Source organism: Nansenia antarctica, assembly GCF_963989245.1.
Source record: "Nansenia antarctica genome assembly, chromosome: 6".
Taxonomy (NCBI): Eukaryota; Metazoa; Chordata; class Actinopteri; order Argentiniformes; family Microstomatidae; genus Nansenia; species Nansenia antarctica.
In genome coordinates this window covers 17,341,018-17,365,445 of record NC_137676.1, presented here as the reverse complement: position 1 = coordinate 17,365,445, position 24,428 = coordinate 17,341,018, and the positions used below count along the sequence as shown (strand labels likewise).

At 44.7% G+C, this 24,428-nt stretch overlaps 1 protein-coding gene across 1 annotated transcript; it reads right to left on the bottom strand.

Moving 5' to 3' along the window:
• Positions 1–9,237: 9,237 nt before the first annotated feature.
• Positions 9,238–22,607, bottom strand: LOC308159507 (transcription initiation factor TFIID subunit 4-like). The gene is made up of 15 exons (XM_080533310.1): positions 21,902–22,607; positions 20,915–21,712; positions 18,758–18,912; positions 18,352–18,471; positions 17,471–17,593; positions 17,262–17,351; positions 12,803–13,081; positions 12,267–12,402; positions 11,383–11,497; positions 10,966–11,135; positions 10,695–10,825; positions 10,419–10,544; positions 10,242–10,298; positions 9,644–9,763; positions 9,238–9,549 (listed from the first exon to the last, which is right to left on the bottom strand). The coding sequence occupies exons 1-15, from the start codon at positions 22,149–22,151 to the stop codon at positions 9,382–9,384; spliced, it is 2,838 nt and encodes a 945-aa protein (XP_080389436.1). The 5' UTR covers positions 22,152–22,607; the 3' UTR covers positions 9,238–9,381.
• Between the last annotated feature and the right edge of the window lie 1,821 nt (positions 22,608–24,428).

Here is a 24,428-nt window from a genome sequence, read left to right as displayed (position 1 = left end):
CAGTTCAGATTCTACCTCTTGAGCCACAGCCGCCCGTAAAAGAGGCAGAGAAAACAGCTAAATCAGCTGGGCATCCAGGTCACTGTGGCCCCAGGGCATATCATTTTTGGAGGGGTATAAGGCCAAACTCAGCGGGCACTGCGACCGCCATGAAACTCCTGCCCTGGTGCACACAGACCATATTTCCGTAGTCTGCAGAAACGACCACCCAGAACGTATTCCGTTGGAGACTACGTTACGATTTCTCCCTCCACCAGCCTCCAGAGATCAGATCTCTTGGGAGCCAATTGTTCAAAACGTAATCATTCAGAAGGAGCCATGATTATGCTGATTTTTGCTATCCAGAATCAGGCAGATTTTTTAGTCGTATAGGGGAAATCAGCCAGCTCGATCTGATCCTGGATAGCAAAAAAGAAATCCTGCCCCTTTGCCCTGCCAGTCACAAAGTGCCCCCCCCCCCCCCCTCCCCCCCATTGTGCCCTTACTAGCGTTACTGTTGGCTTTACGGTCCTCTCTAAAGAGTCTGCATTGCTGTGGGGTTCGCTCAGTGCTACCTCTGGGCTTTGTTACTTTGTGCAACTGTCAAGACACAAGTCTGCAGTTAGCTAGTCATTACTGTGGAGGAATCATAAGAGACTCTAAAGTACACTCTAAAGTAGTCACCAACTTCTCGCCCACCAAGTGCTTAGCCACCTAGAGTATATTCAAGAATTAAGTAACCCGTCTATTAGACCTGTCTTCAGGGGCCAGTGTAGGTGCCAGTGTTTTTAATCAAAAGCTAATTAGAAATGTCCATTTCAAATGACCCGGGAGGCCAGAGAAACATGACCTGTGACCTGTTCAAAGTTTATTTTCAAGACTTTTAAAAGAGATGACTCTGAACCCTACTGGTCATCAGACGACTCTCCTCTAATTCTGTCTGCTGAAGTTTTAATGATGACAGTCTGTTTCCTCGGCTGGGAGAGGATATAGACCTGTGCATTGGGGGCTCGAGCACCGAATTACCACCATCTACGGCATCGGCATCAATTTAGCATCGCTGTCGATTTAGCGCAAGCTACCACCTGCCAATGAAAAACTCCCCCACCCCGCCACAACCCTGGGCTGGGGCTGGGCTATGCCCCTGATGTTTCAAAATCCTAACAACGACCCTTACAGCCTACTGTTTGACTTCTATAAACTGCGGCAGTAATAATAGCAAATAATGTTTAACGTTTAGCATAATTAGATGGGAAAATAAACGGAAAAGGGCACAAAGTGTTTACGATGTTTCCATGGATATTTGATTTGCAGAGACATGTTTCTGTTGAGTAGACCACAGGAGATTGATGACACTAATGGAAGCACGTAATGCTTGGTAGTATGGAAATAAAACAGCTTTTACAACAGCAACGGGAGAGCTTCCTGTGAACCTCTTAGAGCTAGGGAAGTAACCAGGCAACTGCTGTACAATCATTGCAATAAATGAGAGTTGTTTTAAAGAAAACTATTATGTAGTCCATTTCTACAAACAGACTTCCTGTCACCATGATGAACGTCACAATTAGGGCCAGGGGACTCTGAGCCACCCCTCATGCGTAGGGGCCCTACGTTTCTTTTGGCCATATAACCAGATCACATGGTCATTAAAAACTCCAAAGCACTACACACCATGTCACAGCTGCAACAATTGCCTCCTTCTGATTCTTTTCCCTTAAATGAGAACGGCTTAATACAGTCAAGCAGCGGAGCAGAGAGTCTACTGGCAGAGAGACTGCGGCTGTAATTGATGGACACTTGGCATGCTCGGTGCGCTTGGCGATTTGTAGAATCCATAAAAAAGAGATGTCGAGGTAATTATGTTTGTCATGATATATTGAAAGCAGGAATCGGCGAGCCACTCAGAATGCCTGACAGCTGTAGCGTGCAGATGCTATCAGACCTCTTGTCCACGGCAATAAAGTGAAAGCGGGTCATTTTAACAGGTAACAGCTGCTCATGGCTAATTTGTTCAATTACGCACGGAAGATGCAGGCGGAGGTTGTACGCGAGCCCCCAGGGACGTCCACACCTCCTTTCCCCCCTTTCTTTCCTGCCTTTCGACAACGAACAGAGAACGAATCTATACCACAGAGCATCCCTGGCCATGGGAGGGCACCGCTTATGGACACCTACTACTGTTGGTGTCTCTGTAATTGTCGCTCAATTGGGGCAATTAATCACAAAGACTTGCTCATTCACTTACCGTGTTAGCGCCATGAATATTAATCCCTTGCTGATTTTGTAGTGTATTTGTCTGTGTTTGAAAGGTGGTCAATGGCACTGAGTGTGTGTGTGTGTGTGTGTGTGACAGACCATGCAGGTGCAGTTATGGGAGGCACTGTATGAGCAGGTGTTCCATCAAAGAACGGTGAAGGAACTCTCTCTCACTCTCTTCCTGCTCCACTTTCTTATTCTGAACTCTCTCTCTCTCTATCTCTCTCTCTTCATCCTCCTCACCCTATGTGTGCACAGCATTGTAGACCTACATCAATCCAATAGTGCCACAGTGCCAGAGCTAATCTCACAGAGTGTTTGTGTTTGTGTGTGTGTGTGTGTGTACACTATCAATCCTCACCCACTGATAAGGCGGCACTCTATGGATAAGAGTCATCAGTAGGTAGGTACATTATCTATCCAAACAACCCCCTCTCTCTCTCCCCCCCCCCTCTTTGCCTTGTTGCTCAGAAGGATTAGGCTGTTTGTTGATTCAACATGTTTCAATATTTCATGCACTCAGGATGTTCTCCGCCTCCATCCTTTCTTCCTTCAACTAGCATTTGCTGCAGAGGAGACCAGTGGAATAGAGCAAATAACAATGTATGGGGACCGTAGATTCCTTCCCTTATATGGTATGTGTATACTGGGATGTAGACAGGGATTCTCAGGTATATCGACCATGTTTGCACTGAGTGAACTCAGCAAACAACTTTGTGAGCCTCAAATCCACACTAAGTGAGAGAAAAGTGACTTATGCGCTTTAATGTGATCCCCCTTCCCTGAGCTATCTGTCTGAGAGTTTGTTTGTGTGTGTAATCCCCACTGTGTGTACCTACCTCTGCATTCTCAATCCACCCATGTCTCAGTAGAACAGAGGACAGGACATCCTGTGCTACTGTCTGACTTGCTACTTTTCTTTTTTGCTCATAAAAGATCGGTCCGCTGACTCTGTGCTCTGTTACTTTGGCTGTTGTCGGGCTACTCTGTTTGGGTGAGAGTGAGACACTGCAAGGCATGCTCTGGAAGTTGCTGTCCAGAGAGAGAGAGAGAGAGAGAGTCTGGTATGTGTACCAGGTGGCCTAGGTAAGTGCTACACTGGTGCTTAATGGAGTGTTACCCTAATACTCAGGGAACCATGTAAGATGCGCTATAAAACTGCAATTCCGTATATTTATTACCCACAATGATCCCCCCCACCTCTCTCGCTCTCTCTCTCTCTCTCACACACACACACACACACACACACACACACACACACACACACACAGACTAAACTAATACATTTGTTTTTGATGTGTTTGATTCTGTTCCCTTGAGACTGCTACATCTAGTTTGATGCAACAGTGCCCTCCTCTGGGAACACACTGCACTGCAGGATCCCCATCCCTCCTCCATACTTTCAAGGCCATCCATAACCTCGCCCCTCCATACCTGTTTGACCTCATCCACATCAACATTCCCACCCGGTCCCTCAGGTCTGCCTCCTCCATCAACCTGACCGTCCCCCCAGTCCGTCCCCCCATCATGGGGTTAAGAGCCTTCAGCCCTCCGCCCCTATGTCCGTTGACTTACTGTTCCCGTGTTGCTCTGCTACTAGCTATGTATATACTGTATATTTCTCCTCTGATTTTTAATTGTATTTGAATTTTGTAACTGTTTTTTAAATTTGTTGTACGGCGACCTTAAGTGCCTTGAAAGGCGCCTTATAAAATAAATGTATTATTATTATATCCGAACATTCATACTACAACCTATTTAGCAAGGCATTTTCAGTATGCGAGATTAGAGTTTAGACTTTTACAGTATTTATTTGTAGTTTTATATGAACATTTAGTATACAAAAAAAAAAAGATTTGCCTTTCCATTGTGACACGAAAGCTCATGCTACCTGTCTACTAAAATGATCCACTACATACTAATTTACAGCCTACTGTTTACTAAAATGATCCACTACATACTAATTTACAGCCTACTGTTTACTAAAATGATCTACTACATGCTAATTTACAGCCTACTGTTTAATACTTTTCAACATATTACACTTTAGTAGTACTGAGAAATCATCATCTGTAGCTCGTGTACTATTACCACAGTCATTTAATTTCACTGCCGCCCACATCCCTGACTTGCTGCCTTGAATTGTGGGACTAACATTGGAAAGGACTTCCTGGATAGTGTGTAGTGAATTCATACTGCATGGAAAGGCAAATCTAGCATGACATCTTGGGATTTTACTACTAATTTTGCTAAACTTCACATACTGCAAAACGTTGTAATCTGGCATACTGAAAACACCTGCTAAATAGATCGCAGTCAGCAGGCGGACATGGCCTGCGTCTCATTCATCCGGAGAAACCATCATCTGTAGTTGAACCATGTTGGAGTTGGTAATTGGTTAAACTTCGCTACTGCCTGCCTCCCTAACTGGTTTTACTTCTTTACCAACTAATCAGTGTATGCACCACCAGTAAGATATTTGGGGAGTATTTTAATTTTTTTCAGATCATGTAAGCAGCTTAATAGAAATATTGTCTTATTCTGAGTAAGGCAAATCATCTGAGTATTTTCTGCATGCCCACTGTTATTTACTGCAGTAAATAAACTATGTTTAGGCATTGAGAAGGGTGCAATTTGTGTTCGTATAGTGTATGATGTGTAATGGCTCAAATCAGAGAAGCACAACCCATCTGAATATTTTTCTTTTTTTAATGAAGGAGATCATTCTCTCTCAATCCTCTATAAAACAATAGCAATTAAAAACCTTTTTTTAATTAGAATATTTACATATCAACAAGTGCTGTGCAAAATGTACAAGATATTGATACATATACTTCAGTTTTTCCACTTAAACTGTCATCTGATAGAAAATTAAAACAGGGTAAGATGTGTAACAGTTGCTTGGGTAATGGTATCAAAAAAATCGATACTGATTGATTAGCAGAGATGAAAAATCTTCTTGAAAAGAGACTGCCTACCTTGTAAATCATCCTCTATTGACAGACCTATAACAGGCCAACTGAAGTTTATACAGTCATAAAATCATTATAAAATCATCAATAGATATTCTTTCATACAATAACGACAACACAAAGAACCAATTAGTATGTGCACTAAGAAGTATAAAGATATATCCTGCATTCCATTACTCTTCACTAGGGATGTCCGGATCCCATTTTTTCACTACCGATACCAATACCGATACCTGGGCTTCAGGTATCTGCGATACCGATACCAATCTGATATTTGTATTTATTGTTTTACTCCTGAATAATAACAAATACTTCCCCAGTATATAGTCCACAACAACAGTTGGCTATTAAAGACTGCCAGCCTTTATTCAAGCAACAAAAACAGTACTCTGCAGTACTCAGTGACCAACTGGTTAAAACAATTTAGACAGCAGCATTCAGCATTGTAGAAAAAAAGAGTTACTGTCTGATTTCTAGTTTTAGTGCCTTCAGGTTTTTATTCTATTTATCTTCTCTTACAAATGGCAAATCAATTATAGGACCCTTTTTAAAAGTGTAGCCTAGTGACGCTGCTGATGAGACCAGAAATCGAAGGGGTGTCAACAATATCTGGTTTTCTTTTTTTTCAACTCAAGTTTTAAGTACCCAGTCCATATAATAAAAAACAGTTATAATCTGTGGATTGGATTAACTATTCTCGTTTTTCGGAGGCTACAAGTAAGTGATAATGACTTGTAAACATACTCTCGTTTTAGGACGTGTTCAAAAGCAAGGACTGTGTGTTCATCTAGTTATGTGTAGTTATGTGTTTTTAGCATGTCCATGTTCTCTCAGTATGTTGTGATGTTATAAAAACGCAGTTAGACGTTCCTAGCGATGTACCGCTGTTAGCAGCGTTTGTTGTTGTGGTTTGATCAGAGTCACTTTTCTCCTGTCGCATTCCCATTCGGTGCACCAACATTCAAATACTCGTGTCACCTTGAATTTTTTTCCGATTTCAATGTATGACGCATCATTTGAAAGCTTACCATCTGTAGTTTCAGACTATGTAAATAACCGAAAAATTACTAAAACAAATGGTTTATGATTTCACCAGCTAGCATCATGACATTGTCAGACTCATTACAAACAGGTAGCAACTAGCCAACTCTACTGTTGTCATCACGTGAGTGACACGCCAGATCGGCCACGCAGATCGAAGCCTATTTTTTTTCTGGTGCGATCTGCGATCCAGCATTCAGGACCAATATCGCAGCGATATCCGATCTGGACATCCCTACTCTTCACTCACCATGGTTACCAGCTATGCGTCCCTCCAGCCATTGAGCTCTGCACCAAAATCTCTCCCTTCCTGAATCAAATACAATCAACTATGCATTAATGCAATCCACTATACTGCACATTTCTGTTTTGCAAAAATATTTATAAACATTTCAATGTTTAAATCCATTCCTTCATAACTGCTTTCCGAAAACTCTGACCCTCACAATATGGAAGCTACAGATGAGATACCATGTCTGGTATGTGTGTTGACCTATACTTAATCTTCTCAACAGACATGCTGACAAATAATCATTAAACTGATTCCAAACAAAGTCAAACACGTACACGTAAGCGCATAAAAGAGACAGAAATCAAAGAAAGCCCGAAGACTAAATGAAAATTGACTGAAGAATGACAGATGACTTTGCTTTGATTAGACGCTAACTAATAACCTGTCAGATAGCTGGAGGTGAGTTAGACATTTATGATTCATATGGCTTATTTTGGCAAGAAGGCAACACAGCAGATGACTACCAGTCAACTTAAAACAATCCACAGGCATTAGAATATCATTAAAATGACTCGATATTGAAAATAAAGACACTTGTCCACAATAAGAATCAACTTTGTTGTCATTGTGTGTTTCACCAATGGGGCTTTTCCACTAGAGGGCTGACCCGGGTCAGCCCGGGCTGGCCTGCTTCTTTGGCGCTTTTCCATTTGTCGGCCTGGGTCGGGTCGCTTCTTTAGCTACCCATCGAGGGCAGGAACCTTTTTTGAGACCCGGAACCTTTTTGCCAGGCTGCGTGTGACGTGTGACGCTGCACACCGTTGATTGGTCAATGGAAATCGTCATCCCATGTTCATAGATTTAAATACCACATTCGCTCTTGTAAAATGTCACTACAGTTTCTGTAATAGCTTATTAATAAAGATTCGAAAAATTATGCTGACCATCGTATTATCTTAGTTTAATGTCATTTCAATGCATCATAGAACTTTTATTTACAACAAGCATAACACAAAAATCGCTTTTATGCACCGTCTTTGCCCGTGAATAACACCGGCTGTGAAGGTGGTAGAAACACAATACTCCTTTGCTAACTTCACCATCGGTATACGGTCATTTTGAGCCCTTAACCACCGCGCTGACACCCCGAGAAGTTATGCTTTTAACCGTAAACTCAATGAACCGGGAGTTCACCCGCTGCTGCTCGCAGCACCGCGCCTGCTGGTTGAAAGTCCCGTTGACAGCGCGGGGAGAGAATAGTTTTACCAGGGAATTCGCTCCGCGCTGTGTCGACCGTGATAGGAGTGTAGGATCGACACCATTCAAATGGTTTTGGATTCCCTGTCCTCTCCCCTATCCGGACACGTTTGAATTGTTATCCTAACCCACGGTAAACCGAAGTTATTAACCCGCAAAGGGCACCGTCTTTGCCCGTGAATAACACCGGCTATGGAGGTGGTACAATCACAATACTCCTTTGCTAACTCCACCATCGGTATACGGTCATTTTGAGCCCTGAACCACCGCGCTGACACCCCGAGAAGTTATGCTTTTAACCGTAAACTCAATGAACCGGGAGTTCACCCGCTGCTGCAAGCGTATCTATAACGAACGTGGAGATTGAATGAGCCCCGCGTCAGCCTTTCCGTAGAAATACATCGCTCCGTTATATATCTAACGTTACATGTTTTAAGGCTGATCTGTGCATGATAGTGCTGCATTATGTTGATCTATTTATATCGATCTATTCTTGCCAATTCCTTATTACCAGTGGAAAGGGGGATGGCTAAAACACTTTGAATGGGATAGATAGGACTTTCCGTTCAATGAGGCATGATACTCGCGAGTTCATCTCGCTTTTCCCCCCGTTGATGTATTAAACAATCTAAGCAATCTAATCAGAGCAGTTGTTATTATGTAATATTATTGATGGATGTGCCATTTTTGATGGACAGCAGTGAGCGGATGACTTGATGTGAGCATGTATTTGACTAATGCTGATAGTCTTGCTCCGAAACCGGAGCTGTCTACAGCGGATTCAAACTACCGTAATTCATGAACTATATGCCCAATCTAAAAAATTCAAAGAGTTTCTGAAAGCAGAGAAGTTGCACTTTTTGAACAGTTGAACTTTCCCCCTGCTGATCTGTATAGCGGGGGGAATCTTATGACACTGTTATGACGCGTAACTCCGCCTACTATCTCCTGCTCCTCCTACTCGTTCCTGGTCTCTTGTGTATAGTGGAAAAGCGCCAATACCCAGAACTGTTCAAAAGCGTGCCGAAGCGAACTGAGCCGAGGCGAGCCGGGCCGTATAGTGAAAAAGCGCCACAAGAGTCTCTGTTTTGACAGTGATAGGGAACACATTTGGGACATCATTACTGCAGTTCTGGTAAATGTGTTTGTTAGACCTGGTTAAAAGTTGCTCACACTAAAATGTCAATTAATATTTTTCAAACTCATTTTAGGTTAAAAGATGTAAAAGCTGATATCCCCACTGAACATGGGGATGTTTCCAGACCCAAAAGGTGACCATCCAGTTCAGAGGCTTTAGCCTCCAGGACACCAGGGGGCAGTGTTGTGAGAGGTGGTGCTGTTAAGTGCCAGGGCTGGGGGGGGGGCACCAGGAAAGGAGGGCCAAGAATGTCACCGCCTCACTTGAGGGCTGGTAGAACGTGATATCCCATACGGGCGACGCTGATCCCTTCCCTACTGGAGGTCTTCATTCTAGCCAAGCTCAGCAGGGGAGGAGGGGTGAGGTGCTGGTCTCTCTCCCTTAGAGGGAGATGCTGATGGGTGTTGCTGGTCTCTCTTGTCCCTTTGTGAGGTGGTATTAGAGGAGTCTCTCTCTCTCTCTCTCTCTCTGTATTTGATGCTACTGTGTGCTAGCTGGTCTCTCTGCTATTTGAGGAAGCCTCTGTAGAGCAGGTGTGAGTGACAGGTCTCTCTTTCGTTCTCCAGGCAGAAGAGCAGGTCCCTGAGGTTGACCCTGGTGATGCGCTGCCGGGTGAACTGCCTGGACCCCCCTCCACCAGAACCACTCGACTGAGACGGCCCAGAGCCCGAGCCCTGGACCGACACAGAGAAAGAGGGTCACGATCAGCAGATGCAAATTCACCTTAAAAGAACAGGTTCTAGGACCGGTCCGCATTTGGTACTGTACCTCAGCTCCGGCTCCGCTGACGGGCGAGTCCATTTTCCGTTTCTTCCTGGGGCCGATGGCTGCCAGGGCGGTCAGGTTAGCCTCTCTCTGCCGGATCTGGTTCAGCTCCTGCTGCTGCATCTGGAAAACACGCACATACACAAGTTAGTTAGCTTTCTCTCTCTCTCTCTCTCCCTCCCTCTCCCTCTCTCCACACACACACCGTCTCAAGGACTTTTTGAAATTCAAGACTTTCTCAAGGACCGCATTTCATTTTCAAGCACATTTATTAATCTCGTTTGATCACAGTGCAAGTCAAGGCATCAACATTGATGAAAGCACATTCCCGAAACATTTGAAAAGGTATGAACAATATCAAAAACACGCATTTGAGTGCATCGGTGAAAGATATAATTCAATTAACACACACACACACACACACACACACACACACACACACACGACTGCAGACGTGCGCGTACACACCTACACGCCAACATACACACATGACATTAAGCGTAATACAGAAAATAATGCACACATTTTTTAACACATGATGCGTCACACATCATCATAAATGTTCGATCCAAATCCACGTGCAGAAGCTCTCTCCTCTCACCTCTTTGGCTTTCTGCTTGAGACGGAGCTGCTCGGGGTCCTCCTGCCGCGACCGAGACTGAGACAGACAGACAGACAGACAGAGGGGACAGTTTTAGGACTTCCGGTTAGAGCCACCAGATGGCGCAAAGAACCCAGTTTTGTCGGCTGTTTCCTATGGCCGATGACGCCTCGTTACCTTGGCAGCCTTCATCAGGATCTCCCTCTCCTGCTCCTCCTTCCTCTGCTTCTCCATCTGGTCCAGCTGCTCAAAGAACTTCAGCTGAGTTCGGACATCACCCACGTGCTCATACCTGTCGTCCTCCTGAAGGAGAGAGGGATGGAAGGAGGTGTGTGGGGGGGGGGGGGTCGAGGAAGAGAGAGAAAGAAGAAAAAAAAGGGGAGAGTCTAAATATACCTCATACCACACATGCACGCGCACACACAGCAAGACACTGAGGAGGTAGTCCCTCACCTTGAAGGTCATGTTCTTCTGCTGCGCCACTTCCGAGACTTTCTCCAGCAGGTTCTGTAGCCGTGACTGGGTAGCATGGGAAACGTAGTTTATCACCTCCGGGCCCAGCTCTGTCATACCAAACTTCCTGCCTGTTGTAGGGGGGAGGGGGGGGGGGGGGGAGGGTGGATCAGAGACTGTGAGTGTGTGTCTCACCTGGCTCCAGACAAGCAGTCGCTCGTGTCACAGAGAACTGTGTGTGTGTGTGTGTGTGTGTGTGTGTGTGTCTCACCGATCTCCATCACTCTCCGGGTCAACGACGAGGTGTAGAGGAAGGCCTCGTCTTTACAGGAGCGGGTTACCGCGCCGACCAGCTCCGAGTTGGTCGCTAGGATACGGGCGCTCTCCTCTGACAGGTTCACGCCCGCCATGGAGGCCACGTCGTTGATGTCATCATCATCCCTAGTGGGATGGAGGGATGAGAGAGAGAGAGATTCAGTATCATGTTTGTATAGGCTTCAATTTCACTAAGAAATTAGGTTAACGTAGAGGTGTTGGGAGTCAAAAGTCAGTAATAACAAGCAGTGAGAATCAGTAGACAAATAGTGACATCGGAGGGGAAAAACACTTCAGGTGAGTTCATCCATGGAAGCTGTCGTCTGATGTGCGCTAGCGTGAACGGGGGCCCACAGGGGTGTGTGATGCTGACCTGAAGGTTCCTCCCCCGGCCTCCTTCAGCTTGTTCCTCTGTGCTGCCGACAGAACAGACTGGGGACCCATAGACACCCTGGTCCCCGGGGCGAGAGCCTGCTTCGCCACAGGAACTGACCCAGAGAGAGAGAGAGAGAGAGAGAGAGAGGGAGGGAGGGATGGAGAGAGAACGAGAGGAGTAGAGAGAGAGAAAAGGGGAGGGGAAATAACATGATATAATATTAAATAATATACATCTATAATAAAAAAATGTGCCTTTTCCACATGCAGTTACACACATACATCACAAGGGGGCATAATATAATATGAAATAATATACATTTATAATAAAATGTGCCTTTTCCCACATGCTGTTACAGTTACACACATACATCACAAGGGGGCAGTGTTCCCTTACAGTCCCTGGTAGGTGAGCGACAATAGGACTAGTCTCCAGAGAGAGAGAGAGAGAGAGAGAGAGAGAGAGAGAGAGAGCAGTGCGAGAGAGAGAGAGCAGTGCACACAACGGCACTTATCACATTACTGCCGTCTCCCCTGCCTAATAGCAGCCGGCCGCAGACAAAGACACTGCACTTACACCTAACGGTTTCTGTCATTGACCCTGCTCCCTCTATTGTCCTGAGAGAGGTGTTTATATCCCTGAGCCGGCTAGTGGAAAAACACACAGAGCGGTGGTGTCTACTCCGCTGGAGTCATCGAAACACAGAGAAAGCGAATCGTACCCTGATGAATGGCTTTATGCGTTAACACAACAGTGGAACTGTTGGAGAATTAGCAGAGATTTCTCACGTGACCTTAAACGCACAGGAACTCTTTATTCACACGATATGAAATGCATGCGCGCGCACACACACACACACACACACACACACACACACACACCTGTCTGCAGCTGTTTGACCACCTGCGGCTGGCCCATGATGATGCGACTGTGGGGCTGGCCTCTCAGGGTCACCATGGGCGACTGGGCCAGGGTCATCTGGGGTCTCACCATCGCCCCCTGCTGCTGGGGCACAATCTAGAGAGAGGGGGAGACAGAGAGAGAGAGAGAGAGAGAGAGAGAGAGAGAGAGAGAGAGAGAGAGAGAGAGAGAGAGAGAGAGAGAAGGACCAGAGGGACAAAGTGAGAGAAAGACGTATAAGCTGAAGCAGATAATACACATAGGGCCGGTTTCACAGACAAGGCTTAAGCCTAATCCTAGACTAAAAAGCATCTTTCAATGGGGATTTTACACTGAAAGTGTGACTTAGTCCAGGACTAGGCTTAAGCCTTATTTGTGAAACCGGCCTCTAATATAGTACTGTAACAGACCATACAGCATAATATCAAAACAGTTATACAATCCTATGCTAATAAAGAGCTCAAACTGCATGGTCGCAGCCAAAGGTAAACGCGGGAACCGCGAACTACTGTTTTACCATGCCAGGTTTGCTGTGAGGCGTCTGGGCCAGGTTGATGACGGGGGACTGATGAACAGTGCCCGCCCCCACCAACATCCCCTTCGCCCCGACACCGGTAGTGGGGGTGGCGGTGGTGGTGGTGGTGAGGGGGGTCCTCTGCATGGACGTGCCGCCCAACACCACAGCGGTGAGGGCCGTGGAGGCAGAGGCGGGCTGGGTGCTGGCCTGGGGCAGCTGGCTCTGCTGGATGAAGGCCGCCGAGTCGGGGGTCATCTGCCGCAGGGCAGGGAGACTCCTCTGGAGAGAGGGGCACAGGGGGGAGGGAGGGAGGGAGGGGGAGGGGAGTCAGAAACACAAACAACTACAGTGTCAAGAAAAAGTGAACCCTTTGGAATTACCTGGATGTGTATAAGTTTGTCTTAAAATATGGTCTGATCTGAATTAAGTTAAAAATAATGATATAAAAAAAAATGTTGAACTAATAACACAGATTATTGTATTGTTCTTGTCTATTTTGAATACAATCATTCACAACGATCTCAGACTTATCATAGATGCTGGTGGTGTATCAGTTCTTGTCTTGTTAGATTTGAGTGCTGCTTTTGATGCAGTAGATCACACTATTCTAATACATTGTTTAGAAAACTGTGTTGGTCTCTCAGGACTTGTATTAGGATGTGTTCTCACTAGAACATTTGCTTCACTTGGAATCAGAGTTTAGGATAAAATTCGCTTTGCTCTGCGTCGTTTGGAGCTATGAGAACTCGCATTCGAAGTCACTCCTGGAGCAAACAGCCGATGGATGCTCCGCTTGAAAAGGGTGGTTTCGCTCCGATTAGAAACAACGCATCGAGGCTGTCCATAGGAAAACAACAGCGCATGCGTGTTGATCTGGATAAGAGTGGGATGAACGGGCAAACTGACCAATCAACTACCACGTCTGTTGCTTCGATTGCGTATGTTACTTCGTTTACATAAAGGGCTGTGAGAACGTAAATCAGAGAAATAATTTATGCAACAATGTTGCAATCTCATCCACTTGCAATCATCTCATGATTCAGAGTTTCATGTGAGAACATGACCTTAGAGTGGTTTAAATGGTATCGAGCTGGTAGGCATTTCTCTGTTGTCCTGGGAGACTCTGTTTCTGATAATGTTGACATTACATGTGGGGTCCCTCAGGGGTCTATTCTTGGTCCCTTGCTCTTCTCCCTGTACATGATCCCATTAGGTGGAATCAGAAAACATGGTGTAAATGTTCATAGTTATGCTGATGATACTCAGCTGTACATATCAGTATTGCCTGATAATTCACATGCACTCAGCTCGCTGGAGAATTGTCTCCGAGATATAAAACTTTGGATGTCCAAAAATGTTCTACAACTAAATCAGGACAAAACTGAGATTCTTGTCATTGGACCAGAACAACAAAAAGACAAATTGTCGAATATGATGGGAACCCTGCTTTCAAACTGCAAACATGAAGCTAAGAATCTAGGTGTGATTATAGATTATGACTTAAGCTTTTTCTCCGGCAAGCTGACGCAGAAGTGTTAATGCATGCTTTTGTTATTACCCGTTTGGACTATTGTAACAGTCTCCTTTCTGGTCTTCCGAAGAAAGCTATTGGCCAGCTGCAATTAGTCCAAAATGCAGCAGCGAGAGTTTTAACCAAAACAAGCAGACAAGCTCATATAACTCCTATTTTAGAAACTCTACACTGGCTTCCTATTAAGTTCAGAATAGATTTCAAGATCCTTCTGCTTTTTTCTGTTTATAAAGCTCTCACTGGCATAGCACCAGAATATCTGAAAGACCTTTTGCTAGCATATCAGCCCAATAGAGCTCTCAGGTCTTCTGACGCTCGTTTTCTATGTACAAAAGAAGAGATTTGGTGAGGCTGCATTCTCATTTTATGCACCCAAATTGTGGAATGCACTGCCAGTTTACATTAGGGATGCAACCTCAGCAAATATCTTCAAGTCAAGACTAAAACCCCATCTTTTTAATATTGCCTTTAAATTACTAAATAATTAAATTATGATTATATAATGATTGGAGCTGCAACGTTTGCAAGAAAAGCGCTATACAAATAAAAAGTTATTATTATTATTCAAACATTCACACAGTGTAGGTTGGAAAAAGTATGTGAACCCAACTAGGCTAACGACTTCTACAAAAGCTAATTGGAGACAGGGTTAGCAAACCTGGAGTCCAATCAATGAAACGAGATGGGAGGTTGGAGATGACTGAAAACAGATGACTGTTTTGACAAACATTTTGAGTTTGCTATTCACAAGAAAAATCTGGCTGATGTGAGCCATGCCTTGCAAAAAAGAGATCTGCGATTGTCGTAACACATTTTTACTTAAAAAAAACTTCTAAATAATATCTCACAAACCCAGAGCTGTTGATGGTCTCAGTAGACTTCTTTATTGCAGACAATCAAAGCCGGGCTGGTTCATGAAGCAGGCCCTGAACAACCGCCAGCATATCCCTTATACAGTCTTTTCCCCACCCATTGTCCTGGCTGTCTCAATATCGTCATGGGTTCCTAGGCGTCATGGGCCGACTAGAGAAAACAAAAGAGGTGGCCATGTCTTTGTGACAATTCAGATGCATCTGTTGTCTGTTGCTGTGACGAAACTTGAGCAGAAAACCGGTTCTATTTAGGGATGCTCCGATTTATCGGCCACCGATTTAAATCGGCCGATTTCACTCCAAATGACTCGATTGGTGATCGGCAAAAATGGCCGATCGGAAAAAAACGGCTTTTTTTTTTTTTTTTTTCCCCTGGGGAAGACAGATAACTGAACAGAAAACATAGGAGGACGTAACAGTATGTAAACCATGAAGGCCACGTTTATGATGTCTTTTATACAGCCATATCGACTGACTTGGGCTTCAGGCCCTAACTGGGTGATAGGCCAGACCTTTACTATGCCATAAAAATGGGTCTGCGTTTGCTTGGTGCCTAATGGATCAAAACTTTTGTCTAAAAAGCAAAAAATATGTAGGCTATCCAGTCAGTAGGCCTACAGTTATGTATTTTTTTTAAAATCGGTATCGGTATCGGTTGATCTTGAGGAAAAAAATCGGTGATCGGTATCGGCCCCAAAAATCCAGATCGGAGCATCCCTAGTTCTATTGTCTGCCAGGTTTTAGGGTGATCATCAACGTGTTAATCTGCTCAGACAAGACCCTCCCTCTGGTTCCTTGAGGTCATTTCAATATATACAGTTCCACACAATTTAAGCTTCTCAATATACACATTTTAACCCACAAATAAAGAGAAACCCACTATACGAAGACCTACGATCAAACATTGTTGATTTGCATAAAGCTGCAAAGAGCTACCAAATCTCAAAGAGTTTAGACATTCATCAGTCCACAGTTCGACAAATTGTCTATAAATGGGGATGATTTATGACTGTGGCTAATCTCCCTAGAAGTGGGAGCCCAGCCAAGATGACTCCAAAGGCACAACGCAGAATTCTCAATGAACCCTCGAGTAACAGCTACAGGCTTGAAGGAATCATTGGAACTGGCTAACATCTCTGTTCATGAGTCTACCATACGTAAAAACATTGAACAGGCATGGTGTCCATGGCAGGACACCACAGAGGAAGCCTCTGCTCTCCCCAAAAAAACGTTGCTGCGCTCCTGAGGTTTGCCAAAGAGCACCGTGACACTCCACAACGCTACTGGGAAAATGTTTTATGGACTGATGAAACTAAGGTGGAATTCTTCGGGAAGAACACATAGCACTACCTACGGCGTAAAAAGAGCACCACATACCAACATGAAAACCAACAGTGAAGTACAGTGGAGGGAGCATCATGATTCAGGGCTGCTTTCATGCCTCGGGGCCTGGACAGCTTGCCATCAGAGGGGAAAATGCATTCCCAAGTTTGTCAGGATAACGTCAGGAGGTTCGACCTGTTATTAAATCCAAGGGTTCACTTGCTTTTTCCACTAGCACTGTGAATGTTCAATGGGTGTGTTCGATAAAGACATGAACGATTATAATTGTTGGTGTGTTATTAGCTTAAGCACATTGTGTTTGTCTATACTTTTGACTTAGATGAAGATCAGATCCCATTTTATGATCAATTAATTAAATTAAAAACAGGTAATTCCAAAGGGTTCACATACTTTTTCTTGTCACTGGACAAGTCGGTCCTCGAATGGGACATTTTATTTCCATTTTTATTTGTCCACTGTATTTGGTGGGTAGGAATTGCTAATCGTCAGTTACATACAGTATTTGGTTTAATTAGTTATTTGTGACGCGTCTCTGAGTTAGCATGGCATCAATACATCAATGTTACAGATTAATAACAGCAGCCTATTGCTCCCCATATACAAGCGCTTTAATATCAACTGATAAAAATGATAGCCAATGCCCATGTAAAATAGATGCTCTCTCATTGTGTTTGGATAGTCCTTCATACCTGCTGATAGCCATTAGTCTCACCTTGAGGAAAGGCACGAGATATGGCTGTGGGGAAGAGTTGAGCTCCCGGTATAGCCTACTGGTGAAGTCCTCCGCTTCCATCTTCCCTTCCTGTGTGGACACACGCACGAGAAGCATCAGGGAATGTGACAAGTGTTATACAACCAATGGGAGAAGAGAACATAGAGGTAGAGAGGGAGGCTGAGGGAGGGAAGGAGAGAGAGATATACCAGCAGGTTTTTGACCAGCTCCTTGACGTTGGCAGTGGTCTCCGAAGACTGCTTCCCACTGGAGGCCAGCTTGATCAACGTAGACAGGAAGTTCTTACACTTCTTCACGTTCTCGAGGGTCTCCTACACACACACACACACACACACACACACACACATTACCACCACGCCAGCAACTTGGCGCTGGAACAGAGGTGTCTGAACCAGGTCAAAGAGCAAAACTGGGAACATTTTCTTTCCATTACACTTTAACCATAGTCAGGTAGTGTATTATATGTGGGAGTATCTAGTGCATGAAGGTGAGTTTCAATACGGAGTAACTAGACACACAGGTTTGCTACTGGGGCTCGGGGAGGTGGAGGTGAGGAGCGTTGCCTCACCGTGGTGGCCACAGCGGGGGTACCAGGGGTCCCAGCAGTAGCAGCTCCGGGGGTCCCTGCTCTCTGGGTCACCACCGCTGCTGCTCCTGCCGCCCCAGGCTGCATCGGAGGGGGCGTGGCCATAGGCTGGCCTGGGGTGGTGGCGGTGCCCCCCAGCATGATGGTGTTCTACAGGAGACCGGGAATTGAGATGACATGAGAGAGAGGAGAGGGGGAGAAGAGAGAGAGAGGGGGGGGGGGGGGGGGGGGTGAGAAAGAGAGATGGGGAGAGAGGGAAAAAGAGAGAGAGAGAGGGGGTGGGGAGGGGGAGAAGGGGTGAGGGTTTGTTAGGTGTCCTAATAAAGTAACATGACATGTTGTGGAGTCAGTCATCGTCATGGGGGGTATCTGTCTGTCTGTGTGTGTGTGTGTGTGTGTGTGTGTGTGTTTGGAGGGCAGTGTGTGTGACGTGTCAGTGTGTGGTCAGCCAACAGGTGTCTGTCTGTCTGTCTGTCTGTCTACCTGAAGTACAGGCGGCCTCTGCAGCGTGGTGGTCGCCTGCACGCTGGTCTGGGCCGAGGAGCCCTGCTTGATGATGGTGGTGGGGGTCACCTGACGGGCCAGGAGGGGCGCCCCTGGAGCCTGGAGCAGAGACAAGAGGAGAGGGGGGCTCAGGGGTTCTCCTAGGCCTCTGTGTTTTTCCTGTCTTTACCTTCCAAAATGCCATGTCCTCTCTACCCCTGGAGATTACAGTTCACAAAGCTGAATTCTGGTGTGTCTGTGTGTGTGTGTGTGTGTGTGTGTGTGTGTGTGTGTGTGTGAGCCTGCTTAGTACTTAAGGAATATCTGTGTCTATGACTGTGTAAATGTACGGGCAGGAGTGCAGATGAATGTGTGTGTGTGTGTGTGTGTGTGTGTGTGTGTTTACCTGCACAGAGGTGATCTGGACAGAGGGAGTGCTGGTGGGGGTTGCGGGCCGTGGAGTCATGGCGCTTTGGGACTGAGACTGGGCCTGCATCTGGGCCAGGGTCTGCTGGTGGATCATCAACAGCTGCCCGCTCTCACTGCGCACCAGGACCATCCCTGCAAAGGGAAAACATCACAAAGGGGTCATAGGTGAGAGGTCACACAGGGGTCAGAGTCTAGCTCCGGAAGGATCAACATACACACAACTTAACCCCACCGTCTCAGAGTTTGCAGGGCTGAAAGAACCAGGTAGGTGTAAGCTTTGCTAATGGGTCAATCTAGCCTTCCAGTTAGGCTAGAGGGAGCTTTTGCCATGTTGCTTAAACCAGTTTAATCCAGTTCCTTAGATGTGTAAACACCAAGAAGGCAGAGACAACGAAGGGAAGGATCAACAAGATTGTTTAAATAAACATTTTAAAGTTTACAGACCGGACCCAAATCAGTCGGCCTAACGTAAGGGCATGGCTACACAACGTCGATACACGATTTCAGAGCCCATCTGATCTCTGGTCACACAAGTGTTTTCACACTGTTATGCAAAGATTTTCCAGCCACACAGAATCGCATATCACAGCTGGTAGAAACAGGAACTTATTCAGCACGTTCCAGAAGCACGTCACTACATCACACAAGGGCATGCACGTGTTGATACGAAACCAGGAAGCACAACAAAACATTCTCCGCAATATTACTCTATATAAAGTACCATTCATAGCATAAAGTGTTTTTATTCATATACAATTATTTATTTTTTAATTATTACTCATATTTCTAGGCCTTTGTTCTCTTACGCCTATATTACGCACAGACACACACCCAATATATATGTTATTAGTATGTTATTAATCTGTGTAACTTAACTTTAGTTGTGTGAAAAGAGCCGAAGCATAATAAACTTAGCCTAATGATAATTGTTGAAGTGCCTCTTGCTAAGATGTTTCTAGAAGACTGTCAATAATATCACAGCACTGGTTCATCAAGTGTAGGCTATTTATTGGGCTCTTAGGAGTCCATACCGTGAATACACTTCATAAGCTTTCAAAATGATAAAGGTGTTTCTTGAAACTCTTGTAGGTTGGTTACTAGGCAATGTTCTGATTCTCCAATGTTCCTCTTAAATTGGGTGATACAATTTTTTTATTTTCAAAAACATTTCTTTTAGCTGTATTAGTGACTGGTCACATTAGCCACGCTACTTGCACCAGTACACATGTATTGAATATCAAATACAAACATTTGATCATGCAAAACAACAGCCTTATCTTCGTTGTCATGGTATTCTTCGATTATGATGATGCACTTCACCAGTGTATTGGCCATGCGTTCTATTTTGTGTACAAGTGTGGACATTGAGATAGTAGTTAGCCATGACATACAGACGTAGCATATTGATATGTACATTTACATTTTTGACATTTAGCAGATGCTTTTATCCAGTGACGGTATCAACACGCTCCCGTATCGCTGACCATACGGCTGCGGAATCCAAGGAATATACGAATACGGAAAACTCCCTTGCAGAGTTTTCAAAAGTTTGCGGAATCAGTTCTCGAAACGTGTAGCCGTGAGGTGCAAACGTTATCAAAGCATCACAGAGTCAGATGAATAACAGCCTACGGTGGAATAGCCTTGTTTGACATGACCTCTGCCTGCTGCTTGAACAGTAGCTTGACTGTGCTTGCAAACATGTCCTTGTTGATGTCACTGTGTCACTGTGCCACCATGATAACAGGAATAGACAGAATCAATGGAATGTTCACTCACTCTGGCTGTCACACACACACACACACACACACACACACACACACACACACACACACACACACACACACACACACACACACACACACACACACTTCCAGGAGGGACACAGAGTGTCCATTGGCAGTTTCTCTGATAAACAAACAAAAGGTTCCTATGTGTCGAAAAGCAATGACATGTGAAGCTGTTGCATTTCTGATGCTACAAGTTTTAGGCTATCAACAAAGTTATTGTTAATAGGTCACTTTTGTGAGAGCATCATTCACAACAGTGGATTGTTTACAAAAGAAAAAGAAAAAGAAGAAGAAGAAGGAGAACGCTTTTAAAGAATAACTTGGTCAGAAAATGTTAAAGTTACCTGGAGGGAGCTGAATATTTTGGATGTTTGGAGCATTCTGTTGGGGATGGGGCAGCCTGGGGGCCAGCATCTGGGGCGCGATGGTCCGTATCCCGCCGGGACTGGCGGCGATTGCCGATGGCATCGAAGTCCTCGTCACATTCTGTAAAAGTGTGCTTTTCACAACGTTGGGAGCCGCGACGACCTGCGCTGTTGTCTGTATGATCTTAGGCGATTCAAACTTGTTGATCTGTCCTAACAAACTCGCAGGATGGGCAACGTTGACACAGGAGGGTGTTAAAACGGTGTTATTGCTCCCGCTTTGCGAGGTGACTGTCCCGGGGGTGCATTGCATAGGTGGCCTCACGAGTGTGACAGTGGGCACACCGCTCGAGATCACAGTCGAAGTGACAGCATTCTGCAAAGAGTTCTGAATGACAGTAGTACTGGAAGCTGGGGGGGGCGACGTTAGGTTTCCTTTGAGCACGGAGGAGCACGGTCCGTTGTTGACAACCGTGACAGCAGACTGAATGTTCATGTTGTTCCCCGAGTTCCCTAAATGATGAGAGTTCGTCACCACGCTACTTCCATTCAAAGTTTGTTGCATGCCAGCCGTCCCAGGTTTGCCGATCCCTGCTCCTCCGTGGTCAGACACCATAGTAGTTACAACACCACTAACTGTTCCCGTTGCCTTGCCTTGACTGGGACCGGTTGTCATGCCCGATCCCGCCGCCGATGTGGTCCCGGCTCCCGCTGCCGCCTCCATGGTGGAACACGGGGACCTGGTACTGTTAATGACACCTCCCTGGACTCCGCTCCCTACCACAGCGGATAAAATACATACATGAGAGAAAGGTAAATATGATCATATTTGTAGCGGAACTCATGCCACTCATGCGTTAGTTGTGTCCATTACTTGTGTGTAAAAGAGATGGAAATAAACAAAACAACGTGACCATTTAAAATGAGCTAACCAGAGTCACCCGCTAAGCCCATAGCGCTGCTTACCTGCTTTAGCAAGCTCTTTTGAAAGTCCCATGATTTTGCTGTCCTGGACATTGGAATTGCCTATGTGATTGGTTGCAGCCTGGACCCTGACCGCGGAGTTTCCGTGAGCCGATCCCGTGAGCTCAGACTCCAAAGATCCGACGAGATCACTCACTACTTTCTCGTCCACCTCTGTGTTGAAGAAAACATCGTCCAGCAAATCGGAGCCCGCCGCCATCTTGACCGTGCTACGCTCGCTCGTGAGACGCATGCGCCGATTGGATGTACCTCACTGACATCGGATTCCGGGCGGCGCTGATTGGTCGCTTTTGGATTTAAAGCTTTGGGATGAATGGTGACGAGTTGCATTTCAGAATGCCAGCCGGATGAGACGGCACGGCCGAAAATAGGGACGACAGACTGTGACAGGCTGCGAGATGGCCGTAGTATCGCCAAATTGGAAACGGACCACACAGGATGGTCATTGCACAACACATGGCGATTACTTTGAATCGTTTTTTCGAGTACATCGACACGTTTATTTTCCCGTTTGAGTTGTTGTGCTCGACTCAAAATGGCTGCGTTGTTTTTTTCTGGAGTGCAGTCCGCGAGCAGCTGTCACCGCGCAGGAGAGGAGAGCGCATATCAGGCGCTCAACGCTGTCAAACTGAACTAGACAGCTCTGCTGGCGCGGACTATTAAAGCCACTAATAGCAATAATATCTAATAAAATAATATCCATTAAACAATATTTGGTTTATGTATTTTATTGTTGTTTTTTCATCTATAATGTAATATGTTGATGTTTGTCTGTTGTGAAATAAAAATAATATTGAAAGAAAAATTGATAATTGAGATTCCTTTTTTTTCCCCATAACTATAAAAAGACTATGCGAAACAAATACGTTAGTGTTTGTGGACCATCCAGACCAAAACAGGCCCGTATAGCAAATGTTCCAATGCTTTATTTTTCTTTATAATAACAATAATAGCAATAATAAATCAATAATAAGCCTTGGTCTGTATACAGGCTTTCTTGGGGATATGTAGTCTACAGCTGAAGGAATCTGAATCACAGATGTTGTGACCAACTATACTATGTTTTAAAATGTATGCAACAGAAGGCTTAAATCCAGTAAACAACTATTCTATTTCACCGGGGTATAATGTTGCTCTGTCCTTGCGAGTTTGTCTTTTTTTTTTCTCTTGATTGCATTTTACTGGGACTGAATTGAGTATTGAATGAATTGATAATAAATTATTCTATTGATTTATGAGACGCTAGTGTCAGTCCCACGTTATTTGTTTCGAGTGAAAACGTGACTTCCTACACAGCCCCTAAGCAGTCCCTAAGCAGGATGACGTTGATAGGCTGAAAATAAGATGCCTCTAAATATTTATTTTAGTATCATTTTGGGGGGAAAGGCTGGACATGTCCCATGTGCAGTGGGATAAAGAGTGTTGGCAAGCAGTTAAGCATAGGAATAGTTCATTTAGACAGTTGAAAAAACATCATTCTCTGGAATCATTAATTCAATATAAAAGGGCACAAGCAGTAGTTAGGAAAACAATAAAAACAGCTAAACGGACATACTGGAGGAAATATTGTAATACGATAGGAAGGGAGACTAAGCTGTCTGATATATGGGGAATGATCCGAAGAATGAGTGGAATTAAAAGGAATTATGTAATACCAGTGTTGACAGGTAGCAATAAATCAGCAGTCAGTAATAAAGATAAGGCAGAACTTCTGGCAGAAACACTAGTGAAAGTTCACAGTTCAGGTAATTTAACAGTAAATGCTAGACACCGTAGGGATACAATTCTTGCTCAGAATATAGATGTTAATGTAAAGAAGAGTGCAACAAGGGATAGTTTAGATTTACCTTTTACATTGCTTGAATTAAAAAGGGCTGTAAATGTGAGGAGGCAATCATCACCAGGGAAGGATGGTATTTGCTATAGTATGTTAGCTCATATGAAGGATCATGCATTATATGTAGTATTAAAGTTGTTTAATAAAGTGTGGGAATCAGGTAAAATTCCAAACAAATGGAAACACTCAATCATTGTACCTATTTTAAAACCAGGTAAAGACCCATCAGATCCATCAAGCTACAGACCAATAGCACTTACATCACAGTTAGGGAAAACTATGGAGCGAATGATCACAGAAAGGCTAACATACTATTTAGAAAGTAAAGAGTTGTTCTCTCCTTTTCAAAGTGGGTTCCGTAGAGGAAGAAATACTATGGATTCCATTTTACGTCTTGAGTCAGAAATTAGGAAAGCTCAAACTAACAAAGAAATGGTGTTAGCTGTCTTTTTCGATGTTGAGAAAGCTTATGATATGTTGTGGAAGGAAGGATTGCTAATCAAATTAAGTAAACTGGGGGTAGATGGTAGGTTATATAACTGGGTGTTAGATTTTCTTTTTGGCAGGACAATACAGATAAGGGTAGGGACAGAACATTCAAAGGAATACAGGGTTGAGAATGGGACTCCACAGGGGAGTGTTTGTAGTCCAGTATTATTCAATGTCATGATT